General features: G+C 33.7%; 2 protein-coding genes across 4 annotated transcripts; one reads left to right on the forward strand and one right to left on the reverse strand.

Annotated features, from left to right (window-relative positions):
- Positions 1 to 974: 974 nt before the first annotated feature.
- LOC135140790 (nose resistant to fluoxetine protein 6-like) lies at positions 975 to 3,745 on the reverse strand. The gene is made up of 11 exons (XM_064071467.1): positions 3,728 to 3,745; positions 3,326 to 3,602; positions 3,085 to 3,278; positions 2,820 to 3,037; positions 2,495 to 2,768; positions 2,279 to 2,442; positions 2,065 to 2,233; positions 1,828 to 2,012; positions 1,319 to 1,775; positions 1,163 to 1,271; positions 975 to 1,113 (listed from the first exon to the last, which is right to left on the reverse strand). The coding sequence occupies exons 1-11, from the start codon at positions 3,743 to 3,745 to the stop codon at positions 1,007 to 1,009; spliced, it is 2,172 nt and encodes a 723-aa protein (XP_063927537.1). The 3' UTR covers positions 975 to 1,006.
- Positions 3,721 to 24,581, forward strand: Pld (Phospholipase D). 3 transcript variants are annotated; one of them, XM_064071834.1, is made up of 14 exons: positions 3,721 to 3,790; positions 10,796 to 10,962; positions 11,010 to 11,166; positions 11,215 to 11,421; positions 12,530 to 12,650; positions 12,699 to 12,850; positions 12,906 to 13,186; positions 13,228 to 13,463; positions 13,522 to 13,772; positions 21,856 to 22,576; positions 22,734 to 22,945; positions 22,998 to 23,123; positions 23,179 to 23,758; positions 23,858 to 24,581. In XM_064071834.1, exons 2-14 carry the CDS (start codon positions 10,797 to 10,799, stop codon positions 23,957 to 23,959), a joined length of 3,312 nt encoding a protein of 1,103 aa, XP_063927904.1. In that variant the 5' UTR covers positions 3,721 to 3,790; position 10,796; the 3' UTR covers positions 23,960 to 24,581. The 3 variants fall into 3 exon arrangements, with proteins under 3 accessions (XP_063927904.1, XP_063927903.1, XP_063927902.1); XM_064071833.1 differs by lacking the exon at positions 3,721 to 3,790 and adding an exon at positions 10,380 to 10,539; XM_064071832.1 differs by lacking the exon at positions 3,721 to 3,790 and adding an exon at positions 10,628 to 10,737.
- The last annotated feature ends 616 nt before the right edge of the window (positions 24,582 to 25,197 follow it).

Genomic DNA, 25,197 nt, shown 5'->3' on the forward strand with positions numbered 1-25,197 from the left:
TAAACAACACGATACTCAAAAACATGTTTTTAATTTTTCGTAGGAAAAATAAGGATTTTGCAGTTAAGATCGTCACAATTGAGATCGGGTGGGTGGGCGGGGCTTATAATTTGGCTTTTTTTTTCTTAATATGCATAGCCATCTTTTCACAACAAGAAACATAAAACATGGTTAAAATGGCACATTTTTGGAAGGAAATATATATTTTGTAATTATAGGGCGGAGCCTAATTGCCAAATCGATATTTCCTGATACAAATTTTCCTTTTTGAGCATGTTTTTCATGTTGTAAACATAAGTCTACACATATTAAAACATAAAGGCAAAATGTAAGCCCGCCCACCCACCCTGTCTCGAGTGTGATGATTTTTTTTATTCGCAGCGAACTAATAGGGCGGAGCTTAACTGCAAAATACTTATTTTTTTTACAAGAAATTAAAAACATGTTTTTGAGTATAGTGTTGCTTAAAGAATATTATGTATATTAAGGAAAAAAGGCCAAATATAAACCCCGCCCACCCACCCCATCTCAATTGTGATGATTTTTTTTATTCTTAGAAACTTAAGGAACGTTTAAAATGGTAAATTTTTGTAAGTAAATATGGATTTAGGTCTGCCAACGAAAAAAAATTTCATTACTATTTATTAGATCAGGACAGGTATAGGTCAGACTTAATCTTTGGCTTTAATTTTTTCTTAATATATGTACATAGTATTCTTTGAGTAACACTATACTCTTAGATGGTAATTTCTTGTAGAGAAATAATGATTTTGCAATTAAGCTCCGCCCTCTTGGCTCACGACGAATAAAAAAATCATCAGAATCGAGACAGGGTGGGTGGGCGGGGCTTATATTTTGCCTTGTTTCTTAATATACGTAGTCGTCTTTTCAGAACAACATATCTAAAATGGTAAATTAGATTGTTGATTTTTTTATAAGGTGACGTTTCACTATAGCATGCCAAATAAATAAAACATTGTTGACATTTTTATTGGGGTTTGTAGTGTTATGACTTAGCTAAGTTTGTGTCATTTTTTAAATTGTTCACAATTTGTATAGCGACTACGTCTCCATTGGTGTTTTTTATATCAGTCGTAGCTTTACTTGAACTTTCTGCAAACAATCAGTAATTACTTAATTATTACTCTTCAAGATAACATACTAGTGTTAAAAATAATCCTTTCTATTGTTATGACAGGCGACTCAAACGCCAAGGTCCATAACACTGAAGCGCCAAGGCTAAACATATAATCACCCCAAAACTGGTGGAACTGAAAGAAAAAGTTAGACTAGACTTAGAAAAGAAAGACTATTATACCCCTAGTAGATTGGCAAAGTACGTGGGAGCTCGACCTTGAGCTGCTACTGAAATTAGTACGTTCAAATGAAGAAGGTAAATACTGTAGTTTAGTCGAATTAAGACGTTGAAGATTGTGTTTGAGAGAAAAGAATCGACTAGACCACCGTAACCGTTGACACATAGTATAATTATAACGGACAATGCTATCGCCCAGCCCACTCTTGTCAACGAATTGAAGAACGAAGAGTCCAGAACGTTGTACTCAGGAGCCGAAATCATCGATGAATGACCCAGAACTACAGCAACCAGTGTCACCAAAGAAAATAACCACAATGTAGTTACTTTTGTTTTAGTTAATTTAAGAGGATTAGTTCTAGTTTTGTAAACTAAGTACCCACAAACCATCCCGATTAAGTACACAGTACCTCTAACATGAGTCGGACTGTACAAATAATTATACTGGGTGGCGTCTTGACTGGAAGACAAACCATTAAAACTAATAAATAACCAAAAAAATGAAAACGTACTTCAAAAAAGTGGTACCGAGGTGTTTCACCCACGTTATTCCGAAAACGTAGCCACAATTGACAACCACGTACGTCATGATAGCACCAATAGTTTGTTTGGGCCACTTCACGAGAGGGAAAAATATCAAAGGCGACAGAAAGTACATCTGGGTGTCCACAGCTAAGTACCAAGCTTGTCCTACGCACTAAAACAGACACATGAAGTACCTAGTTGGTACCACAGTTTCAAACGTTTACTTGATTATCTGGATTGATAAAAATTTGTAAATAGATCAGAGTGGACCACCAGTTTTCTTCGCACGGCTTCTGGAACATTTCGTCCACGATGGGCCAAAATGGGCCTCTGCCCATGTGTTTGAGTAACGTCGCTGAGAATAGCACAACCATTGCTAGCGATGGAGTTAGTCTGGAATTTTATGATTCGCAAAAAGTCGATCAAGGGGTTTAGTACCTCAGAATCCTGTGTATGTAGAACATGGGTAGGGAAAATTTGGTACCTTTGGCTTGACTTTTCATGTATAAATAGACCACTAGTAACCCACTAATGGTAAAGAAAGTGTCCACAGCCATTGAGCTTCCTGCGATAAATGAGTTCTCGGTACGATCTTTCCACGTCTAATAATTGTTAGTACAGATTTTTGATTTTTATGATTATTATTATTATTACCATCAATTCTTTCCCATTTACGTGCGGAACGAAAAACGAAGTTTGAAAACTATGCGCCAACACAATCCACATCATACTTATTACTCGAAGTCCATTCAAACAGTTTAAACTTCCTTCTGCTGTGGATACAGACAACATTTTTTTACCGTTCGCCAGAACAGAGAAAGCCATCAGCAAATTTGGTTCCTTGTTGTAGTCTGAAATTTTTCTGAACACCATGACGTCGTACATGGTACCAAAAACAAGAAGTAGAGCAAAGAGCGAAAACACCACACTACAATTAAAACGTTACTGAATTTTTTTTAAAGTTAGTAGGTAGTAGTACATGGCAAAAATTGCCCAAGATGAAAATTCTCTAGGGTCTCCACCGTCGCAGAACTTGTCGTCGAAAGTGAAATGCAGCGGAGACATGGTCATATTTTCCAAAACATCTGCCAAATTTTGTAAATTCGCCCCAGTGCATGCCTTAGGTACACACCACCCGTAAGACAGTCTGGCGTCCTCTGTGAGTTGGTATTCGTCTTCGTTCCTGGTGAAATCGCCCTAAAACCACGAGTAAGCAGACAATTTGGGGTTGTTTTCGTAGTCACCATTAGTTCATCCAACAATTTGCTCAGTCCGGTTCCGTATTTCGGATGCGCTCCGAAAAATGCGGTACAATATTTACCTTGAATTCGGTTTGTTTTGACCTTTTGGTCTATTTCTAGACACTCGTCGTAGTTTCCCACGTGCATGATGTTTCCCAGGAGAATGCCGGCTTGAGGTTTGGCAGTTGCGTCTAGCACTAATAAACGTTTTATGCATAGTTGGTTCTAGAGTCTTATTACTTACTAGTTAAGGCCCATGTTTCCCCCGTTCTTAGTGCTTGTACGAAGTTTGAAAAATGATTTGTGCATTCGTTGTTGGGTAGTTGTGCTAAAACCGACTGCAAGATTTGGATTATTTGTAAGTAATTTAAATCTGGGACTAAAAACTGGGACTGGGATGCAGCGAAATGGGAAAAAATGAGCAATAAAGGGACCAGAGATATGAACATGTTGTTTTGGGTGTCAGACACGAAAGGAACATGTTTTTGGCTGAGAGGTTTAAGTATACGAATTCGTGAATGCTGGAGTATTATTTAGTTAAATATTAGCACAGATTAGGACCTAATTCGTGGTAATATGTTTGCGCACAATTAAATAAGTACGTGTCAAAGATTGAGGGTTTTTGGAAGATAAATCCCTCAAATACGTAACAATACAACTTCATTTTCGGAGAATGAATTATCAGGAAAAAGTGTGCTTCATAATCAAGGTAAGTTCGTCTTTTTACTCCGCGAGGGTAACCTAAGGAAGTATAATAATCGAGTCCATTGGCCTCTAGAGTACGAAAAATTGGTCTCCCGTTTCCGTCCGTCTGTCTGCCTGTCTGTGTGTCTGTCTGATGTCTATATCCATTTTTATTAGACAAGTCCCAAATATTCTAACCCTTTCAAAGGTTTTAAGGTTTCCAAGGATGCCAAAAACTCTAAGGACTAGAGGGTTTCAGAAATTTCAAAAAATTTAAAAAAGCTAGAGGAGCCGGCAATTTAAAAATTCTAAAGGGATTTCAGGGATTTCAAAACTTCCGAAGATTCCACAAATTCTAAATATTTAAAAATTGGAAAGATGATAAAAATCCTGAAGATCTAAAAATAATGAAAATCCGAAATCTCTAAAGATCATAGAAATTCTAGTGATACTAGATTTTTGAGATTCTGTAGATTCCAAAATTTCCAGTGGTTACGGATTATATAGGTACACTAGAATTTGTAAATGGTTAAAGACACTTAAGATTCTAAATAAACTAAAGTTCTAATGTTCTAAATCTAAAAAAGGTCTAACAATAGCTTAAAAATTTTAAAGAACCTGGGGGTACTAATGATCTTAGAAATTGCAGAAATTTTACGCCTTATAAAACTCATAGTGATTCCCAGAGTGTTCAAAATTTTCGCAGATTCGAAAGACTCTAAAGACTAAATATTCAAAAGACTTTAAAGATTTTAAAGGCTCTAAAGACTCTAAGGACTCAAAGGGGTCAAAAGCTAAAATTGTGTTAGGAATATTCGAAACATTCTAAATGTTCTAAAGAAATTCCAAAAAGCCAAAAATTTTTAAAATTCCAAAGACTAAAGAAAACAAAAGTTTTAAAGACCTAAAAATTGGAAAAATCGGAAAAATGCTTTCTTTAGTTTCTATAAATCCTGTAAGAACTGAAGGCCTTGAACACCCTAATCTTATAAATCTTGGAGAATGTAAAGATCCCAAAGATTCCAAAAATTCCAAAGATTTAGACTTCTGAGATCTATAAATTTTAGAAAACCTGAAAAAATTTCGAAAGTGAGGGGAAAATGTGGTAGTCTAGAAATCTTGAAAATATTTGGAAAAGGTTGAATTTCAAAATTCTGGCATAATTGATAATTTTAGAAATTTTGGAAAAGATGAAAACTTTGTGTACTTCGGAAAATCTGAAAAATTGGGCTATTTGGAAAATCTGAACATTCTAAAAATTTTGAAAATTTTGCAAATTACGAAAATTCCCAAAAATTAAAAGAAAATAAAAAATATTGAATTTCAAAATTTCAAAAGTTTACACAATCTTAGATATTCTAAAAATTTCAAAGTTTCCAAATCTTTGAAATACAAATTTAAAAGGTTTCAAACTTTTCAAAAATTCTAAAAACTCGACCATCCTAAAAATCTTAAAGTTTTCATACAGTAGAATTTGGGAATTATAAAGACACCGAAGATGCTAAATAAACTGAAGTTTTAGGTTCTAAATAGAAGAAACATCCAACAAAATCTTAAAAATTGCAAAGATCTTGGAAATATTAATGTTCCTAGAAATGATAAAAGTTCTAAATCTTATAAAATTTCCAGTAATTTTTAAGTATCCAAATCTGGTTTGGAAAGACTCTAAAGCGTCTAAAGACTAAAGATTTGAATGGCTTTAAAGGGTCTAAAGTCTCTAAGGACGCTAAGGGCCAAAAGCTCTGTTTCGAATTTTTTTTTTTTTTGAAAGATTATAAAGGTTCTAGAGAAATTCCAAAATGCCAAAGATAAGTAAAAGATTGTAAAAATCGCGTGAATTCTTAAAATGCCAAAGATTTTAACGAAAACAAAAATCTTAAAGATCTAAAAATCGTAAATATCGGAAAAATGCTTTCTTTAATTTTTATAAATCCTGAAAGCACTGAAGGCCTTGAACACCCTAATTATATTATCTTATAAATCTTGGAGACTAAAGATTCCAGAGATTCCAAAAGTTCCAAAGATTTCGACTCCTGAGATTTATAAATTTTAGAAAATGTAAAAAATCGAGAAAGTGAGGGAAAAATGTGGTAGACCTAGAAATCTTGAAAATATTTGGAAAACATTGAATTTCAAAATTTTGGTATAACTGATAATTTTGGAGATTTTGGAAAATGTGGAAATTCTGGTTATTTTGTGTACTTCGGAAAATCTGAAAAAGACTTTAAAGAAAACAAAAAATTTTAAAGACCTAAAAACCGTAAAGATAGGAAAAATGATTTCTTTAATTTTTATGAATCCTAAAAGCACTGAAGATCTTGAACACCCTAATTATTATCTTATAAATCTTGGAGACTGTAAAGATTCCAGAGATTCTAAAAATTCCAAAGATTTAGACTCCCGAGATCTATAAATTTTAGAAAATCTGAAAAAATTTAAAAAGTGTGGGAAAAATGTGGTAGACCTAGAAATTTTGAAAATATTTGGACAAGTTTGAATTTCAAAATTCTGCTATAACTGATAATTTTAGAAATATTGGAAAATGTGAAAAATTGGGCTATTTGGAAAATCTGAACATTCTGGAGATTTTGAAAATTTTTGCAAATACGAAAATTCACAAAAATTAAAAGAAAATAAAAAATATTAAATCTCAAAATTTCAAAAGTTTACACAGTCTTAGATATTCTAAAAATTCCAAAGCTTCCAAATGTTTGAAATACATATTTAAAAAGTTTCAAACTTTTCAAAAATTTTTGAGACTGTAAAAATTCCAAAGATTTAGACTCTTGAGATCTACAAATTTTAGAAAATCTAAAAAAAAAATAGAAAGTGTGGGAAAAATGTGGTAGACCTAGAAATCTTGAAAATATTTGGAAAAGGTTGAATTTCAAAATTCTGCTATAACTGATAATTTTAGAAATATTGGAAAATGTGGAAATTCTGGTCATTTTATGTACTACGGAAAATCTGAAAAATTGGGCTATTTGGAAAATCTGAACACTCTGGAAATTTTGAAAATTTTGTAAATTACCAAAATCTCCAAAAATTAAAAGAAAATAAAAAATATTAAATCTCAAAATTTCAAAAGTTTACACAATGTTAGGTATTCTAAAAATTCCAAAGTTTCCAAATGTTTGAAATACATATTTAGAAAGTTTCAAACCTTTCAAAAATTCTAACGACTCGACACATTCTAAAAACCTTAAAATTTTCATACACTAGAATCTGCGAATTATAAAGACACCGAAGATGCGAAATAAACTAAAGTTTTAGGTTCTAAATAGAAGAAACATCCAACAAAATCTTAAAAATTGCAAAGATCTTGGAAATATTAATGTTCCTAGAAATTATAAAAGTTCTAAACCTTATAAAATTTCTAGTAATTCTTAAGTATCCAAATCTGGTTTGGAAAGACTAAAGGGTCTAAAGACTAAAAATTTTAATGGCTTTAAAGGGTCTAAAGTTTCTAAGGACTCTAAGGGCCAAAAGTTAAAATTCTGTTTCGAATTTTTTTTTTTTTTTGAAAAATTATAAAGGTTCTAGAGAAATTCCAAAATGCCAAAGATAAGTAAAAGATTGTAAAAATCGCGTGAATTATTAAAATGCCAAAGATTTTAACGAAAACAAAAATCTTAAAGACCTAAAAATTGTAAAGATCGGAAAAATGCTTTCTTTAATTTTAATAAATCCTGAAAGCACTGAAGGCTTTGAACACCCTAATTATTATCTTATAAATTTTTGAGACTGTAAAAATTCAAAAGATTTAGACTCTTGAGATCTATAAATTTTAGAAAATCCTGAAAAAATTTAGAAAGTGTGGAAAAAATGTGGTAGACCTAGAAATCTTGAAAATATTTGGAAAAGGTTGAATTTCAAAATTCTGGTATGACTGATAATTTTAAAAATTTTGGAAAATGTTGAAATTTTGTGTACTTCAAAAAATCTGAAAAATTGGGCTATTTGGAAAATCTGAACATTCTGGAAATTTTGAACATTTTGCAAATTACGGAAATTCCCAAAAATTAATAGAAGATAAAAAATATTAAATTCAAAGGTTTACATAATCTTCATATTATAGATATTCTAAAAATTCCAAAGCTTCCAAATGTTTGAAATACATATTTAAAAGTTTTCAAACTTTTCAAAAATTGCAAAGATCTTGGAAGTATTAATGTTTCTAGAAATTATAAAAATTCTAAACCTTATAAAATTTCTACTAATTCTAAAATATCCGAATTTCCATGAATTGGAAAGACTCTAAAGAGTCTAAAGAGTAAAGATTTTAAAAACTTTAAAGGGTTTAAAGTCTCTAAGGGCCAAAAGCTAAAATTCTGTTTCGAATACTCGAAAGATTCTAAAGGTTCTAGAGAAATTCCAAAAAGCCAAAGATTCTAAAACTTGTAAAAATCGCGTGAATTCTTAAAATGCCAAAGGTTTTAAAAATTCCAAAGACTATAAAGAAAATAAAAATCTTCAAGACCTAAAAATCGTAAAGATCGGAAGAATGCTTTCTTTAATTTTTATAAATTTTGAAAGCACTGAAGGCCTTGAACACCCTAATTATTATCTTATGAATCTTGAAGACTGTAAAGATTCCAGAGATTCCAAAAATTTCAAAGATTTAGACACTTGAGATCTAGAAATTTTAGAAAATCTAAAAAAAAATTAGAAAGTGTGGGAAAAATGTGATAGACCTAGAATTCTTGAAAATATTTGGAAAAGGTTGAATTTCAAAATTCTGCTATAATAAATAATTTTACAAATTTTGGAAAATGTGGAAATTTTGTGTACTTCAGAAAACCTGAAAAATTGGGCTATTTGGAAAATCTGAACATTCAGGAAATTTTGAAAATTTTTGCAAATTACGAAAATTCCCAAAAATTAAAAGAAAATAAAAAACATTAAATCTCAAAATTTCAAAGGTTTACATAATCTTAAGATTATAGATATTCTAAAATTCCAAAGTTTCCAAATGTTTGAAATACATATTTAAAAGTTTTCAAACTTTTCAAAAATTGCAAAGATCTTGGAAGTATTAATGTTTCTAGAAATTATAAAAATTCTAAACTTTATAAAATTTCTAGTAATTCTTAAGTATCCAAACTTTCATGGATTGGAAAGACTCTAAAGAGTCTAAAGACTAAAGATTTTAAAGGCTTTAAAGGGTCTAAAGTCTCTAGGGACTCTAAGGGTCAAAAGCTAAAATTCTGTTTCGATTAGTTAAAAGATTCTAAAGGTTCTAGAGAAATTTCAAAATGCTAAAGATTCTAAAAGTTGTAAAAATCGCGTGAACTCTTAAAATGCCCAAAGATTTTAAAAATTCCGAAGACTTCAAAGAAAACAAAAATCTTAAAGATCTAAAAATCTTAAAAATCGGAAAAATGCTTTCTTTAATTTTCATAAATCCTGAAAGCACTGAAGGCCTTGAACACTCTAATTATTTTGTTATAAATTTTGGAGACTCTAAAGTTTTAAGAGAATCCAAAAATTCCAAAAATTTAGACCCTTGAGATCTATAAATTTTAGAAAATCTAAAAAAAAATTAGAAAATGTGGGATAAATGTGGCAGAAATCTTGAAAATATTTGGAAAAGGTTGAATTTCAAAATTCTGGTATAACTGGTAATTTTAGAAATTTTGGAAAATGTGGAAATTTTGTGTACTTCGGAAAATCTGGAAAATTGGGCTATTTGGAAATTCTGAATATTCTGGAAATTTTGAACATTTCGCAAATTACGAAAATTCCCAAAAATTAAAAGAAAATAAAAAATATTAAATCTCAAAATTTCAAAAGTTTACACGTAAAGCTTGCAAACCTTTGAAAAATTCTAAAGACATATTCTAAAAATCTTAAAGTTTTCATACACTAGAATCCAAATTTACAAAAATTGTCGAAGGACTTTAAAAATTCTATATACTCTCAGGACTCAAAAGGTTTTTAAAATTCTGTTCCAAATATTTCAAAGATTCTATCAGTTGTAAAAAACGCATGAACTTTTAACATGACAAAAATTTTAAAGATTCCAAAGATTCTAAACAAAACAAAAATCCTAAAAATCTAAAAATCGCAAAAATTTGAAGAATAGTTTTAATTATGTATTATAAATCCTCCAAGTAAAAGGGGCCTTGAACACCCTAATTATTATCTTACACATCTCAGAAATTCTAAAAATTCCAGAAATTCCAAAAATTTCGAAGATTTATTAATTCTTGGGGTATATTAATTTAAAAAAATCTGGAAATGTCTAGAAAGTGTAAAAAATCTGTAATACCTAGAATCTTGAAAACTGAGGAAAATGTTGAAATTATTTAGAAAATCTGGAACTTCGGGAAATTTCAAAAATTTACTCAATTCTAGAAATTTTTACATTTCACTGAATTAATACTAAATAATAATATTAATGACGTTTGCAAAGAAAATTATGTGGAAAGAAGTTGTATTTGTTGGACTAGGGAAGTTCTGTCGAAACAACTTTCACCCAATTTCTTCTCTACTGGTGCCCCTTTCTCCAAAAACCCCGCGCCGCCGCTGGAATCCAGCGCCCTTTTGCATATCGTGTAAGTATGTCGTAAAGTGTGTTGCCTACATTCCGGCGCACCCAGCTCATGGTCGTCCACTTCTTTGTGGTTCCAACCATACTCCAATTTTCCTGATTACTCAATAAATTCTCAGGACAACATTACATCAGAGGCACGCTATTTAATTAACCGACCCAATCCCCATGCATCTATTTATAACCATTTAGTCGAAAACAGAGGCCGCCATCCAACGCACGTAAGTTTTCGTTCAAATTTGCCTGCTTAAAATCAACCAAAACGTAAACAATTTCACCGTGTTAGGTTAGAACTGTAGCATTACAATAATCCCCGCTGTTCTGACTAAGCCTGTCTAAGATAAGATAACAAACCGCGAATTTTTCGTCACTTTCCAGCCAAATCAGAAGTACTTCATGTCAACTGTTAACATAATCGAGTAATTCAGGTTTTTTCGGTACACGTGTGTTCATTTTGGTTTTTGGCTTGTTTTTTAGAATGGAGGAGGAGGACGAAACGGGGCAGACCAACGACGTGTCGCTGACGAGACCCAGTCTGGGGGGCTCCGACTTCGATGACGAATTGGGGGTGCCGGAGACGTACGTGATCGTGGATGTGGGGGACGGACCAGTGGCCATTGAGCGCTCAGACGACGAAATCGAAGGTAAACCCCCGCTTGGTCAAACTACAATTAACCAAAAAAAATTTAAGATGATGTTATTGATGGACTGTCCTTCCAAACCATCCACAAACCACCAATTAAGTTCAAGTCGTTCAAAAGGAGCGTTTTTATTCCTCCAGTTGATATTTCCGTGACTATTACGGACTATGAGAGGAGTTTGACCACACATATGCTCAACCCCAATTTGTGGGTTACCCCTACATTCAAAAACAGAATTTAGTTGTGTGTTTGTAGATACACCATTTCTCTCACCCATGGTAATTTTTCCTGGCAAATTAAAAAAAGGTACAAGCAAATCCAGCACTTGCACCAGCAATTGGTGCTGTTCCGGACTGGCTTGAACATACCCTTTCCCAGTAAAACGCACAAAAGAAAGAGGAAGAGCTTTAAAATGAATGTTCCTAAAGCTGGGAAAGGGAAAAGGAAGGCGGCTCTGCCAAGGTATGGGCAAAAATTTGATTGTTTGTTTAGGGTGTTGAAATGTTGAGGACCGCTGACCGAATTTTGTTACCAGGTTTATGGTGTCTGGGTTTAAGTTTAAACCCTAGTTTATGGTTTAGTTGGGTATTAGTGTTGTTATTGTCGTTTTTATTTTGTTTGTTCGATTTTGTATTTTATTTGTTTTTCGTGGAAGTGTGCGAGTTCAGCGGTTCCCAAAAGTTACTTCACACACACTTCAAATACAGATATAAAATAGAGACGATTTGTGAGATATAAGGATGCTTCATTTCCAGTTCTTATCTTAATCGCTTGTCCGAATTCTAGAAACCCAATTTTACGACTCATTTCTCCAAATATCTTGATTAAATATTGACGAGATTTAAGAATTAGATTGTTTAAGTTGATTATTTGGACGGAAATCCTCGTTTTAGCCTTAAGGTGTTTAATATTTAAACAATGTCGCAATTCTGGTAAGTTTTTAATTGGGTTCATGAAAAAATTTTTCTACGACTAAATTTAAGACTAATCTTGACTTTATCAGATGCTTGAGAACAGATTAAATTTTGCTTTGTTGGAATTTATAAATAGTTCGTTGTTTATAAACCGACGATTATTTATTTAATTAATTTTGTTTATGTTTGCTGCAGCTGCGCCAGATTTTTATTTATATTCGCGTTATCTTTGCAAAAGTACAAGATTATACTACAGATGCGCACGCAACAAGTCGTTATAAATAGTAAATATAGCAAAGGTCCCAACACTGACCCATATCAGACCCCAGAAATGACGTTCGAACCTCTTATGACGCCAGAACCAAAAAATATGACTTTTTTTTTATTTACATACCAATTATACATACAGTGTGATCACTTTGTTTGTTTTAGTAATGTCACATTTCTGTTAATCGTGATGGCAGTGATCGACATTGTTTGTATAACCTTGGCGTGTCCGTCCACCATTAAATAAATTTTTTGGAGGACATGACACAGTTCAATTGTTTCATCCGTTCACAAGCAATTTCAATTAACGTGAAGTTAATCCTATACAGTGTGTTGAAAATCTGGAATAAATTTACTTAAAAAAGTAGCTACTTGATGCATATTTCTAGGTTCCCCAAAAAGCCCGAAATTTTAGTAGCTTATGAAAAACTCGGCGACAGAATTAAACAACTCGAAAATTATCTCAACAATCTACTCTCCATCAACATCTACCGAAACCACCCAGCGACTGTAATTCCCCTCTTCCTGTACCCCAAAATCGTGACTGTCTTATTTTAGATCGAATTTCTGGAAGTGTCGCAGTTATCCTTCATCCAGGGTTTAGGTTCCAAAGGGAAAGAAGGCATGGTTAAAAAGCGCACCGGGAGCACCCATCCGGGTCAAGCCGGCTGCAACTGTTGCGGCCTTATCAGTTGTTTCTTCTGCGTAAGGTACAGCCATCGCTCCAGTCACCTAACCTCAAATAATTTCACCCAATTTACACAGATGTCAGCACTTGTGCAACGATATTATTTGCGCGCGCTGGGTGGAGCGCTGGTTTTTCATCAAAGATACGTGTTTCGGCTACATCAACCCTGAAGACGGGATGATCAAAAGCGTGGTTTTGTTCGACCAAGGGTTCGAGGTTTCCTCTGGTTTGTACTCCATGGGGCTGGAAACAGGCTTCCAGATAATCACTCTCAGTAGACAAATCGCGTTTAAGTGTTGGACGCGACGGAAGAGTCGGGAGTGGGTGGAAGCCCTCAAAGAAATAGCCTCCGGTCCAGGTTGTTTGGGTTTTTGTTGGAGTTACTTAAGTATAGTTTAGCTCAGTGTTTCAGCTTACCCAATCCCCATCGTTCATTCGCCCCCGTGCGCACCACCATCCCGTGTTCTTGGTTCGTAGATGGCGCCACTTACATGTCGGCTGTCGCCGACGCCATCGAGAACGCCCGAGAGGAGGTGTTCATCACGGATTGGTGGCTGAGTCCCGAGATATATATGAAGCGACCTGCGATTTGTGGCGACCACTGGAGGCTGGATAGTTTGTTAAAACGGAAAGCTGTGAGTCGCGAAAATCGACTTTTGCATATATTTTACACCTGTTTGCGTTGTTTTGCAGCAAAGTGGGGTTAAAATTTTCGTGTTGTTGTACAAAGAGGTGGAAGTGGCATTAGGTCTCAATAGTTACTACAGTAAGCAGAAATTGGCCGATTTGTCGGAAAATATTAAGGTTTTGAGGCACCCGGATCATGCTCGAGTGGGGGTGTTCTTGTGGGCCCACCACGAAAAAATGGTCGTTGTGGACCAGACTTACGCTTTCGTGGGAGGGATCGATTTGTGTTATGGGCGCTGGGACGACGCTAAGCATAGGTAAGTGATGAAAATTGGATTGCGTGAGGTTGGTTGGGTAATCGCATAAAAATAATAAAGTTACGGGTTTTATGTAGTCTTATTATAAGGTTGATGGATTGGTTTTTCTTCGCCATGTAACTGTAATTTTTTAACCTGCGGCTTAAATTTATTATAATTTAATTATATTAATTTTTTTAAATGTCTCAAAATCCTCACTTGAGCACACCTACAGTACGAAGAAATAAATAGGTTTCCCGTTTCCGTCTGTCTATCTGTCTGTCCGTCTGTCTGCCGTCCCGGATTTTAATTAGACAGATAATTTTCGAAAGTACTGGACCGATTGTTGAATGCTTTTAAGTCTTGGAGATGTTTTAAAGTTATCATAAGCATTTTTTTTTTACAAAATGTATTGCTCATCCCCCCTAAAAAATTGACGTCACCCCAAAATTTTGCTGAATAAATCGTATCTAAATTGTACAAAATATAATGGGTCTGCACTCGTGATTTATCATTCCATTCATATTTTTTGAATTTGCGTATACAGGGTGACTCAAAAAAATAGCAATGAATGCGTGAATTTATTTTATTGATTTAATCAGAAACTGCAAAATCGAATGCATTGACAACTTGGAAATGTTTTAAAGTTATCATAAACATGGTAAATTTTTGGGACTTTTGACATTTTAGACTATTTTTCTAACTAGAAGTAGTCAGGTCACGGTAGGTAGAGTCAGGTCAGATGCATGAAATAAGAAATAAATTTTATAGCAAATAGTATAACAAGAAAAAATACGATTAGCGTTTTTTTTTTTTTTTTACTTTTTTTGTTAGACTATTTTAGATTCTATTATTACTTTCCAGTCCCACTCGACAGAACATAACTAGCCCCGCCCACCCACCCTGCCTCTTTTTCAGTGATCGATTTTATCCGATCTGAATCAAATAAATGACTTTTTAATTAACACAAGTAAAATTAGTCCTTAGAAATAAAAGAAGAGGGGAGACTAGTACTTGCTAAGATAAGGCTGATTTTGGCAAATCAAATATCTTCCAAAAAAACAGAGGGTGGGTGGGCGGGGCTAATATTTGATGAGATAAAACTGATTTTGACACTTTTGACATTTTCGACTATTTTTCTAACTAGAAGAGGTCAGGTCACGGTAGGTAGAGTCAGGTCAGATGCATGAAATAACAAATAAATTTTATAGCGAATAGTATAACAAAAAAAAATACGTTTAGCATTTTTTTTTACTTTTTTCAATAGTCTATTCTAGATTCTATTATTAGTTTCCAGTCCCACTAGACAGAAGAACATCACTAGCCCCGCCCACCCACCCTACCTCTTTTTCAGTGATCAATTTTATCCGATCTGAATCAAATAAATGACCTTATTCTTAATGGAAGTAAAACTAGTCCTTAGAAATAGAAGAGGGGGAGAGGCTGGTACATACTAAGATAAGGCCGATTTTGGCAAATCAAATAGCTTCCAAAAAACAGAGGGTGGGTGGGCGGGGCTAATATTTGATAAGATAAAATTGATTTTGACACTTGACATTTTCAAATAATTATTAGTTCTTTCGTTTTTCAATATTTCTCTTTTCGACTTTGCGTTTCTAATTTTTAATAATTCGATTTTTCAATTTTTCTTTTTAACAATTTTTCAATAATTATTCATTATTAAATTTTTCATTTTTGGGATTTCTCGATTTTTCGTATCTTTAGTTTTCTACTTTTAGATATTACAATTTTTCGTTTTTCCGATGCTTCAGTCTTTCCATTTTTATTTTTTAGATTCTCCAATTTTTCGATTTTTCAATTTTTTGATTTTTCTGTTCTTCCATCATCTTATAATTTTCTAATTTTTTATTTTCTTGATTTTTCAGTTAGTGACTTTTAATTTTTCATTTTTTACATTTTTCCATTTGCAACCTTTTGTTTTTATCTTTAAAATAATCACTTTTTGAACTTTTTCTCAATATTAAATTTTTTACTTTTTCAGTTGGATTTTTTTAATTTTTAATATGTTCAATTTTTCAGTTTGCAGATTTTGGAATTCTAAATATTATTTTTCGTTTTTCCAATTTTTTGATTTTTTTCTATATCGTTTCAGCTTCTGAATTTTTAATTTTCCAACTTTTCGATTTTCAGTTTTTGGTTTCTTCAGTTTTTCGATTTGGAATTTTTCATTTTTAAATTTGTCAAGTTTTCAGTTTTCGAATTTTCAATTTTTGGTGTCTTCAGTTTCTCAATTTCCCATTTTTTGATTTTTAGACACATTATAATTTTGCGATTTTTCTGTGTGTCAGTTTTTCCACGTTTTAGTTTTTCGATTATGGAATTTTTTGATTTTTCAGTTTTTCGATCTTACAATTTTTCTATTTGCGATTTTTCGAGTTATCAATTTAACGGTTTTCACTTTTTTGGAACTTTTCAAATTTTCGATTTTTAGATTTTTCAGGTGCATACTCGATTTTTAATTTTTTGATTTTTCATTTCTTCGATTTGCAATTTTTCCATCTACAATTTTTTGCTTTTTCTAATTTTTATTCGATTTGGAATTTTTCATTTCTAAATTTGTCAGGTTTTCAGTTTTCGAATTTTACAATTTTTGGTGTCTTCAGTTTCTCGATTTCCCATTTTTTGATTTTTAGACACATTATAATTTTTCGATTTTTCTGTGTGTCAGTTTTTCCACGTTTTAGTTTTTCGATTATGAAATTTTTTGATTTTTCAGTTTTTCGATCTTACAATTTTTCTGTTTGCGATTTTTCGAGTTATCAGTTTAAAGGTTTTCACCTTTTTGGTATTTTTCAAATTTTCGATTTTCAGGTGCATACTCGATTTTTAATTTTTTGATTTTTCATTTCTTCGATTTGCAATTTTTCCATCTACAATTATTTGCTTTTTCTAATTTTTATACGATTTGGAATTTTTCATTTCTAAATCTGTCAGGTTTTCAGTTTTCGAATTTTCAATTTTTGGTGTCTTCAGTTTCTCAATTTCCCATTTTTTGATTTTTAGACACATTATAATTTTTCGATTTTTCTGTGTGTCAGTTTTTCCACGTTTTAGTTTTTCGATTATGGAATTTTTTGATTTTTCAGTTTTTCGTTCTTACAATTTTTCTATTTGCGATTTTTCGAGTTATCAATTTAACGGTTTTCACTTTTTTGGAACTTTTCAAATTTTCGATTTTTAGATTTTTCAGGTGCATACTCGATTTTTAATTTTTTGATTTTTCATTTCTTCGATTTGCAATTTTTCCATCTACAATTTTTTGCTTTTTCTAATTTTTATTCGATTTGGAATTTTTCATTTCTAAATCTGTCAGGTTTTCAGTTTTCGAATTTTACAATTTTTGGTGTCTTCAGTTTCTCGATTTCCCATTTTTTGATTTTTAGACACATTATAATTTTTCGATTTTTCTGTGTGTCAGTTTTTCCACGTTTTAGTTTTTCGATTATGAAATTTTTTGATTTTTCAGTTTTTCGATCTTACAATTTTTCTGTTTGCGATTTTTCGAGTTATCAGTTTAAAGGTTTTCACCTTTTTGGTATTTTTCAAATTTTCGATTTTTAGATTTTTCAGGTGCATACTCGATTTTTAATTTTTTGATTTTTCATTTCTTCGATTTGCAATTTTTCCATCTACAATTATTTGCTTTTTCTAATTTTTATACGATTTGGAATTTTTCATTTCTAAATCTGTCAGGTTTTCAGTTTTCGAATTTTCAATTTTTGGTGTCTTCAGTTTCTCAATTTCCCATTTTTTGATTTTTAGACACATTATAATTTTTCGATTTTTCTGTGTGTCAGTTTTTCCACGTTTTAGTTTTTCGATTATGGAATTTTTTGATTTTTCAGTTTTTCGTTCTTACAATTTTTCTATTTGCGATTTTTCGAGTTATCAATTTAACGGTTTTCACTTTTTTGGAACTTTTCAAATTTTCGATTTTTAGATTTTTCAGGTGCATACTCGATTTTTAATTTTTTGATTTTTCATTTCTTCGATTTGCAATTTTTCCATCTACAATTTTTTGCTTTTTCTAATTTTTATTCGATTTGGAATTTTTCATTTCTAAATCTGTCAGGTTTTCAGTTTTCGAATTTTACAATTTTTGCTGTCTTCCGTTTCTCGATTTCTCATTTTTTGATTTTTAGACACATTATAATTTTTCGATTTTTCTGTGTGTCAGTTTTTCCACGTTTTAGTTTTTCGATTATGAAATTTTTTGATTTTTCAGTTTTTCGATCTTACAATTTTTCTGTTTGCGATTTTTCGAGTTATCAGTTTAAAGGTTTTCACTTTTTTGGAACTTCTCAAATTTTCGATTTTTAGATTTTTCAGGTGCATACTCGATTTTTAATTTTTTGATTTTTCATTTCTTCGATTTGCAATTTCTCCATCTAGAATTTTTTGCTTTTTCTAATTTTTATTCGATTTGGAATTTTTCATTTCTTAATTTGTCAGGTTTTCAGTTTTCGAATTTTACAATTTTTGGTGTCTTCAGTTTCTCGATTTCCCATTTTTTGATTTTTAGACACATTATAATTTTTCGATTTTTCTGTGTATCAGTTTTTCCACGTTTTAGTTTTTCGATTATGAAATTTTTTGATTTTTCAGTTTTTCGATCTTACAATTTTTCTAACTAGAAGAGGTCAGGTCACGGTAGGTCGAGTCAGATCAGATGCATGAAATAAGAAATAAATTTTATGGCTAATGGTATAACTAAAAAAATATGATTAGCCTTTTTTAACTTTTTTTATTAGGCTATTCTAGATTCTATTATTAGTTTCTAGTCCCACTCGACAGAAGAACATAACTAGCCCCGCCCACCCACCCTGTCTCCTTTTCAGTGATGGATTTTATACGATCTGAATCAAATACATGACCTTATACTTAACCGAAGTAAAATTAGTCCTTAGAAATAGAAGAGGGGGGGAGGCTAGTACTTACTAAGATAAGGCTGATTTTGGCAAATCAAATACCTTCCAAAAAACAGAGGGTGGGTGGGCGGGGCTAATATTTGATAAGATAAAACTGATTTTGGCACTTTTGACATTTTCGACTATTTTTCTAACTAGAAGAGGTCAGGTCACGGTAGGTAGAGTCAGGTCAGATGCATGAAATAACAAATAAATTTTATAGCGAATAGTATAACAAAAAAAAATACGTTTAGCATTTTTTTTTTTACTTTTTTCATTAGTCTATTCTAGATTCTATTATTAGTTTCCAGTCCCACTAGACAGAAGTACATAACTAGCCCCGCCCACCCACCCTGTCTCTTTTTCAGTGATCGATTTTATCCGATCTGAATCAAATACATGACCTTATAACTACTTAACAGAAGTAAAATTAGTCCTTAGAAATAGAAGAGGGGGGAGGCTAGTACTTACTAAGATAAGGCTGATTTTGGCAAATCAAATACATTCCAAAAAAACTGAGGGTGGGTGGGCGGGGCTAATATTTGATAAGATAAATCTGATTTTGACATTTTCGACTATTTTTCTAACTAGAAGAGGTCAGGTCACGGTAGGTCGAGTCAGGTCAGATACATGAAATAAGAAATAAATTTTATAACAATTAATATAACAAAAATAAAATACGATTAGCCTTTTTTTTTACTTTTTTGATTAGACTATTGTAGATTCTATTATGAGTTTCCAGTCCCACTCGACAGAAGAACATCACTAGCCCCGCCCACCCACCCTGCCTCCTTTTCAGTGATCGATTTTATCCGATCTGAATCAAATACATGACCTTATAACTACTTAACAGAAGTAAAATTAGTCCTTAGAAATAGAAGAGGGGGGAGGCTAGTACTTACTAAGATAAGGCTGATTTTGGCAAATCAAATACCTTCCAAAAAACTGAGGGTGGGTGGGCGGGGCTAATATTTGATAAGATAAATCTGATTTTGACATTTTCGACTATTTTTCTAACTAGAAGAGGTCAGGTCACGGTAGGTCGAGTCAGGTCAGATACATGAAATAAGAAATAAATTTTATAGCAATTAGTATAACAAAAATAAAATACGATTAGCCTTTTTTTTTTACTTTTTTGATTAGACTATTGTAGATTCTATTATTAGTTTCCAGTCCCACTCGACAGAAGAACATCACTAGCCCCGCCCACCCACCCTGCCTCCTTTTCAGTGATCGATTTTATCCGATCTGAATCAAATAAATGACCTTATTCTTAACGGAAGTAAAACTAGTCGTTAGAAATAGAAAAGGGGGGGAGGCTAGTACTTACTAAGATAAGGCTGATTTTGGCAAATCAAATACCTTCCAAAAAACAGAGGGTGGGTGGGCGGGGCTAATATTTGATAAGATAAAATTGATTTTGACACTTGACATTTTCGACTATTTTTCTAACTAAAAGAGGTCAGATCACGGTAGGTCAAGTCAGGTCAAATGCATGAAAAAACAAATAAATTTTATAGCAATTAGTATAACAAAAAAAATACGATTAGCATTTTTTTTTTTTACTTTTTTCGTTAGACTATTCTAGATTCTGTTATTAGTTTCCAGTCCCACTCGACAGAAGAACATAACTAGCCCCGCCCACCCACCCGGCCTCGTTTTCAGTGATCGATTTTATCCGATCTGAATCAAATAAATGACTTTTTAATTAACAGAAGTAAAATTAGTCCTTAGAAATAGAAGAGGAGGGGAGACTAGTACTTACTAAGATAAGGCTGATTTTGGCAAATCAAGTACTTTCCAAAAAAACAGAGGGTGGGTGGGCGGGGCTAATATTTGATAAGATAAAACTGATTTTTTCACTTTTGACATTTTCGACTATTTTTCTAACTAGAAGTGGTCAGATCACGGTAGGTCGAGTCAGGTCAGATGCATGAAATAACAAATAAATTTTATAGCAAATAGTGTAACAAAAAAAAAATACGATTAGGTTTTTTTTTTTACTTTTTTCATTAAACTATTCTAGATTCTATTATTAGTTTCCAATCCCACTCGACAGAAAAACATAATTGTCCCCGCCCACCCACCCTGCCTCTTTTTCAGTGATCGATTTTATCCGATCTGAATCAAATAAATGACCATATACTTAACAGAAGTAAAATTAGTCCTTTGAAATAGAAGAGGGGGGAGGCTAGTACTTACTAAGATAAAAAATTGACGTCACCCCAAAATTTTGCTGAATAAATCCTATTTAAAATGTACAAAATATAATTTTTTGGATTTGGATATACAGGTGACTCAAAAAAATTAATGAGTGCGTGAATTTATTTTATTGATTTAATCAGAAACTACAAAATCGAATGCTTTAAAATCGTGGAGATGTTTTAAAGTTATCATAGATATTGTAAATTTTGGATCACAATGTATTGCTCATCCCCCCTGAAAATTTGATGACGCCGCCCCAAAATTTTGCTGAAAAAATGAATTAATTTTTATTTTATTTTTTTTATTTTATTTAATTAATCTTAAATGTACAAAGTATGATGAGTGTATACTTGTGATCTAACACTGCATTAATATTTTTTAGATTTGTTTATACGAGGTAACCAAAAAAATAGTATATTATTAGCCAAGGTTGCAGAGCCAAGCATTCTAGACCGAGCGCAAATTAGAACCCGAGACGCGCAGCGTCGAGGGCTCTGAAGCGCGAGGTCTAGAAGTGGCTTTGCAACCGTGGTTAATATACTATTTTTTTCACTAGTAGAAACCATAAGACAATAAACTGAAAAAAAAAAACGTTCAATTTTTTGACGCAACATGATTTTGTTTTGATTCCTAATCAAACTTAATCTAAATCTTCAACACAAAGAAAACCGTTTATACTTGTCGCTGAGTTAATCATTTTATCTTCTACCGTCTACCAACTACCATGCGTATACTCAAGTAATGTTTGTAGCACACATTTGTTCATTTTTTAAGAAATAATCACATTAAACATTGCGTACATAACCTCAATTTTTCTTTTTGAACCGGTGGTCGCAAAAGTTGAATTTGCTACCACTAAATGAGTCGACATTTGCATGCGTCCTGGCTGCTAGTGAAAAAAATTAATTAATCAATCAATCAATTTATTATAGAAAGTGAAATTTTTTTACGTAATTTTTTTGTTGTGGCAGATTGGTGGACCTCGGTAGCATAACCCCCACCCTCGACGTTTCGTCCCTGAAGAAAAAAACCTCCAGCGTGCCTGGCGGCGACGCCATCTACCCCATCCCCATCCCCATCTACAAACAAACCCCCATCCCCGAGGTGACCGAGCCCGAGCCCCCCGAAGAGCCCTCCAGCCCCCTCCCGCAGCTCGAGCCCGGCGACAACCTCCTCATGCCCTTCAACGAAAAAATCAAGTGCAATACTCCCAACATGGAGCGCAAAAATGTGATAGACGCCATTAAACACACGGTCAAAAGCAAAGGAAAAGATCTTATTAGTTTAGTCTACACCTCGCACGAGGACAGCGTCGACGAGAAGGAACCCCCCGAGAAGAAGGATCAAACTCCCGAGGAAATCCTGGAGACTTTGAACGGATCGTCGAAACTATGGGTGGGGAAGGACTACGTTAATTTCATAGTCAAAGATTTCAATAATTTGGACTCGCCGTTCGACGACTTCATCGACCGGGTGACCACGCCGAGGATGCCGTGGCACGACGTGGGGATGTGCGTCCAGGGGGCGGCGGCGAGGGACGTCGCCAGACATTTCATCCAGAGGTGGAACGCCACCAAGCTGGAGAAGGCCAAATCGAATAAGACTTATCCGTACTTGTTGCCAAAAAACTACGACGATTTTAAAAGTCTGCCGGTGGTGTTCCCGAATGAAGTGCACCACGTCACGTGCCAGGTGGGTAAATACTTTTCGTGATACGCCACTGATTATGCTGAATCTCAGTCGGCCATGATCATACTGTCATCACAGCGCCATCTGTTCGCTATCACGTGGTGTTAAATCGTCGCAGCCTACTAGAAAAAGCTCTACATGTTGTGTTTGTCTTGTACAGGTCCTTCGAAGTGTTAGTACATGGTCTTGTGGTTTTTTAGAACCAGATACTGTTGAGCAAAGCATTCACGAAGCCTACATTGACACAATTAATAAAGCTCAACATTACATTTATATAGAGAACCAGTTTTTCATCTCACTGCCTTATAGCAACCCGCACACCAAGAATCAAATAGCCGAAGCTCTCTACAAGCGAATAATTCGAGCCTATAAGTTAGTAAACAAACAAACAAACAAAAAATTTTAACTAATGTTGTTATTTTAGAGCCAAAGAAGTGTTTAGAGTTTATGTCATAATGCCTTTATTGCCTGGATTTGAAGGTGAAGTGGGCGGCCCGACGGGGACGTCGTTGCACGCCATCACGCACTGGAACTACGCCTCAATATCGCAGTACGTATAACTACTAAATTGCAGCGTTGGTGACTCTTCACCCAAATTTGTCTAGGGGAAAAGACGCCATCCTCAACCGACTCAAAGACTACGGGATCGAGGACCCCACCGACTACATTTCCTTCTACGGCCTCAGGAACCACTCCACCCTCAACTGCGAACCCATAACCGAATTAGTCTACGTCCACTCCAAACTCATGATCGTGGACGACAAAATCGTGATTTGTGGCTCAGCCAACATCAACGATCGCTCTCTCATCGGCAAAAGGGACTCGGAAATTGCGGTTTTGATCGAGGACGAAGCCTTCGACGACGGTGTGATGAACGGGAAGAGTTTCCCGTGCGGGAAATTCGCGGGCAGTTTGCGCAAATATCTGTTCAAAGAGCACTTGGGTTTGTTGGGGAAAGAGCACGAGATGATCGACTTCGATATCACTGACCCGATCTCGGATTATTTTTATAAGGAGATCTGGTACAAAACTGCCAGTTTGAATACGGAGTTTTACGAGAAAGTCTTCCATTGCATCCCGACTGATAAGGTGGAAACGTTCGCGGACTTGAAACGGAGCCATGAGGAGAAGCCGCTGTATATTGACGAGATTTCGAGAGCGGAGAAAATGTTGGAGAGTATTCAGGTATTTGTGACTTAAATGGAACTGATGATAATCGGGAACGATTTTTTAGCTATTGTCCGACAGGTGGCGCTTGAAAATTTATAACTGAAATTGTTTCAGGGTCATCTTGTTTTGCTGCCTTTAAACTTCTTGAAAGAGGAGTATTTGATGCCCGCTGTGGCGTCAGTGGAGGGGATAATGCCTACGTCTTTGTGGACCTAAATAGGTTTAGTGGAGAATTTTATACAAGTATTTTTTATATTAATGTTTTAAAGAGATTTTTATTTTTTATAGCATAGTACCGTCCTTAAGATTAAATAGGAACATAACTGACGATATTGCTGCTACAAACGTGGCTTTAAACGCCTTCTAGCTGGTACAAAACGGACGCATAAGACGCTGTCATTTAGTAGTTTGACACATGGAATGACAGTTGTAACGGTTGCTTCCATACACATTCCTATACTGAATGCATTTGTCAAGGTCAACGAATAATTACAATAAATTATTGATTGTTACGCTATTAAAAAAAAGTGCTTTCATCGTGATATTATGTAATTTGTTATAGACATTTTATTGTAGGTTATAAACTATAATATTGTTGCTAAAGTTGCTTCCAAAGATGTTTTAATTTATGCAGATAATCAAATAAGTAAATCGTACGTCCTATTGTTAACTCTTACACTAGTTTATATGGTGCTGAACTTTATTCCCGTATATTCCTATAATTTATTTATATTTTTTTTTAACTTGTGTTTGTACTTTTCAGTATTATTCTTTTTATAGAATATCTCTGTATTTAAGTGTTGTGCACGGTTTTTAATATAGTTGTTTGACTGCTTCACTTTGTAGTTTCTCATTTTCGGTCCTAAGGACATGGAGGTTGTGAACATCCAGAAATAAAACATAATTCGGCCAAAAATAATAGGATGTTGGATGTGTTTTGAATAGTGTCCAAAATTCATAAGTGGTTTCTGTTCTATTGTGACAAGGCGGCACAAATCAACGCCCACTTTGCTCCCAAACAAGCCGCTTTGTTGTAACCACGATTGTAGAATAGATAGGTTGATACACTAGCATACATTTGCATATCCCTGGTCAGCGACGCCAATTGTCGATCGCGTCGCCTGGTTTTTGACGTTTTAGGGACACAGAACTCTATAGGCATCTATCTATAACCGATGTAATTAATAAAAGAAATCGTACTTATCGACTCCGATCAAATGTCATATACAAATTTTGTATTGTTCATAAAGCAATGTAAACGAAAATCCCCAAAATAACTAGAATGATTTCCGCTCGACACGGTAGAGGCGCTAGCTGTATGTGTCCTTTCCATGGATATAGGGATCGAAAAGAAGCGTCGCCATCCCAAGCCATTAGTGTACAAACCTATCTATTCTACAACCGTGGTTGTAACTGATTTTTAAAGTGAGGTTAGATTTTGAAATTAAATTTCA

This window comes from Zophobas morio, unplaced genomic scaffold (assembly GCF_036711695.1).
Source record: "Zophobas morio isolate AGI-343-1 ecotype UQ-CSIRO unplaced genomic scaffold, CSIRO_AGI_Zmor_V1 ptg000041l, whole genome shotgun sequence".
NCBI lineage: Eukaryota > Metazoa > Arthropoda > Insecta > Coleoptera > Tenebrionidae > Zophobas > Zophobas morio.

Excerpts from the sequence above, each read along its gene's own strand:
- LOC135140790 (XM_064071467.1), bottom strand. Across the intron at positions 3,038-3,084 it reads AATTGTTGGATGAACTAATG|GGCGATTTCACCAGGAACGA; the intron begins GTGACTACGAAA and ends TCGTGGTTTTAG. Across the intron at positions 2,013-2,064 it reads TTATCAATCCAGATAATCAA|TGCGTAGGACAAGCTTGGTA; the intron begins GTAAACGTTTGA and ends TGTCTGTTTTAG.
- Pld (XM_064071832.1), top strand. The coding sequence starts at position 10,715 with ATGTCAACTGTTAACATAATCGA. Across the intron at positions 10,963-11,009 it reads CTCAGACGACGAAATCGAAG|ATGATGTTATTGATGGACTG; the intron begins GTAAACCCCCGC and ends AAAAAATTTAAG. Across the intron at positions 12,851-12,905 it reads AGTTGTTTCTTCTGCGTAAG|ATGTCAGCACTTGTGCAACG; the intron begins GTACAGCCATCG and ends CAATTTACACAG.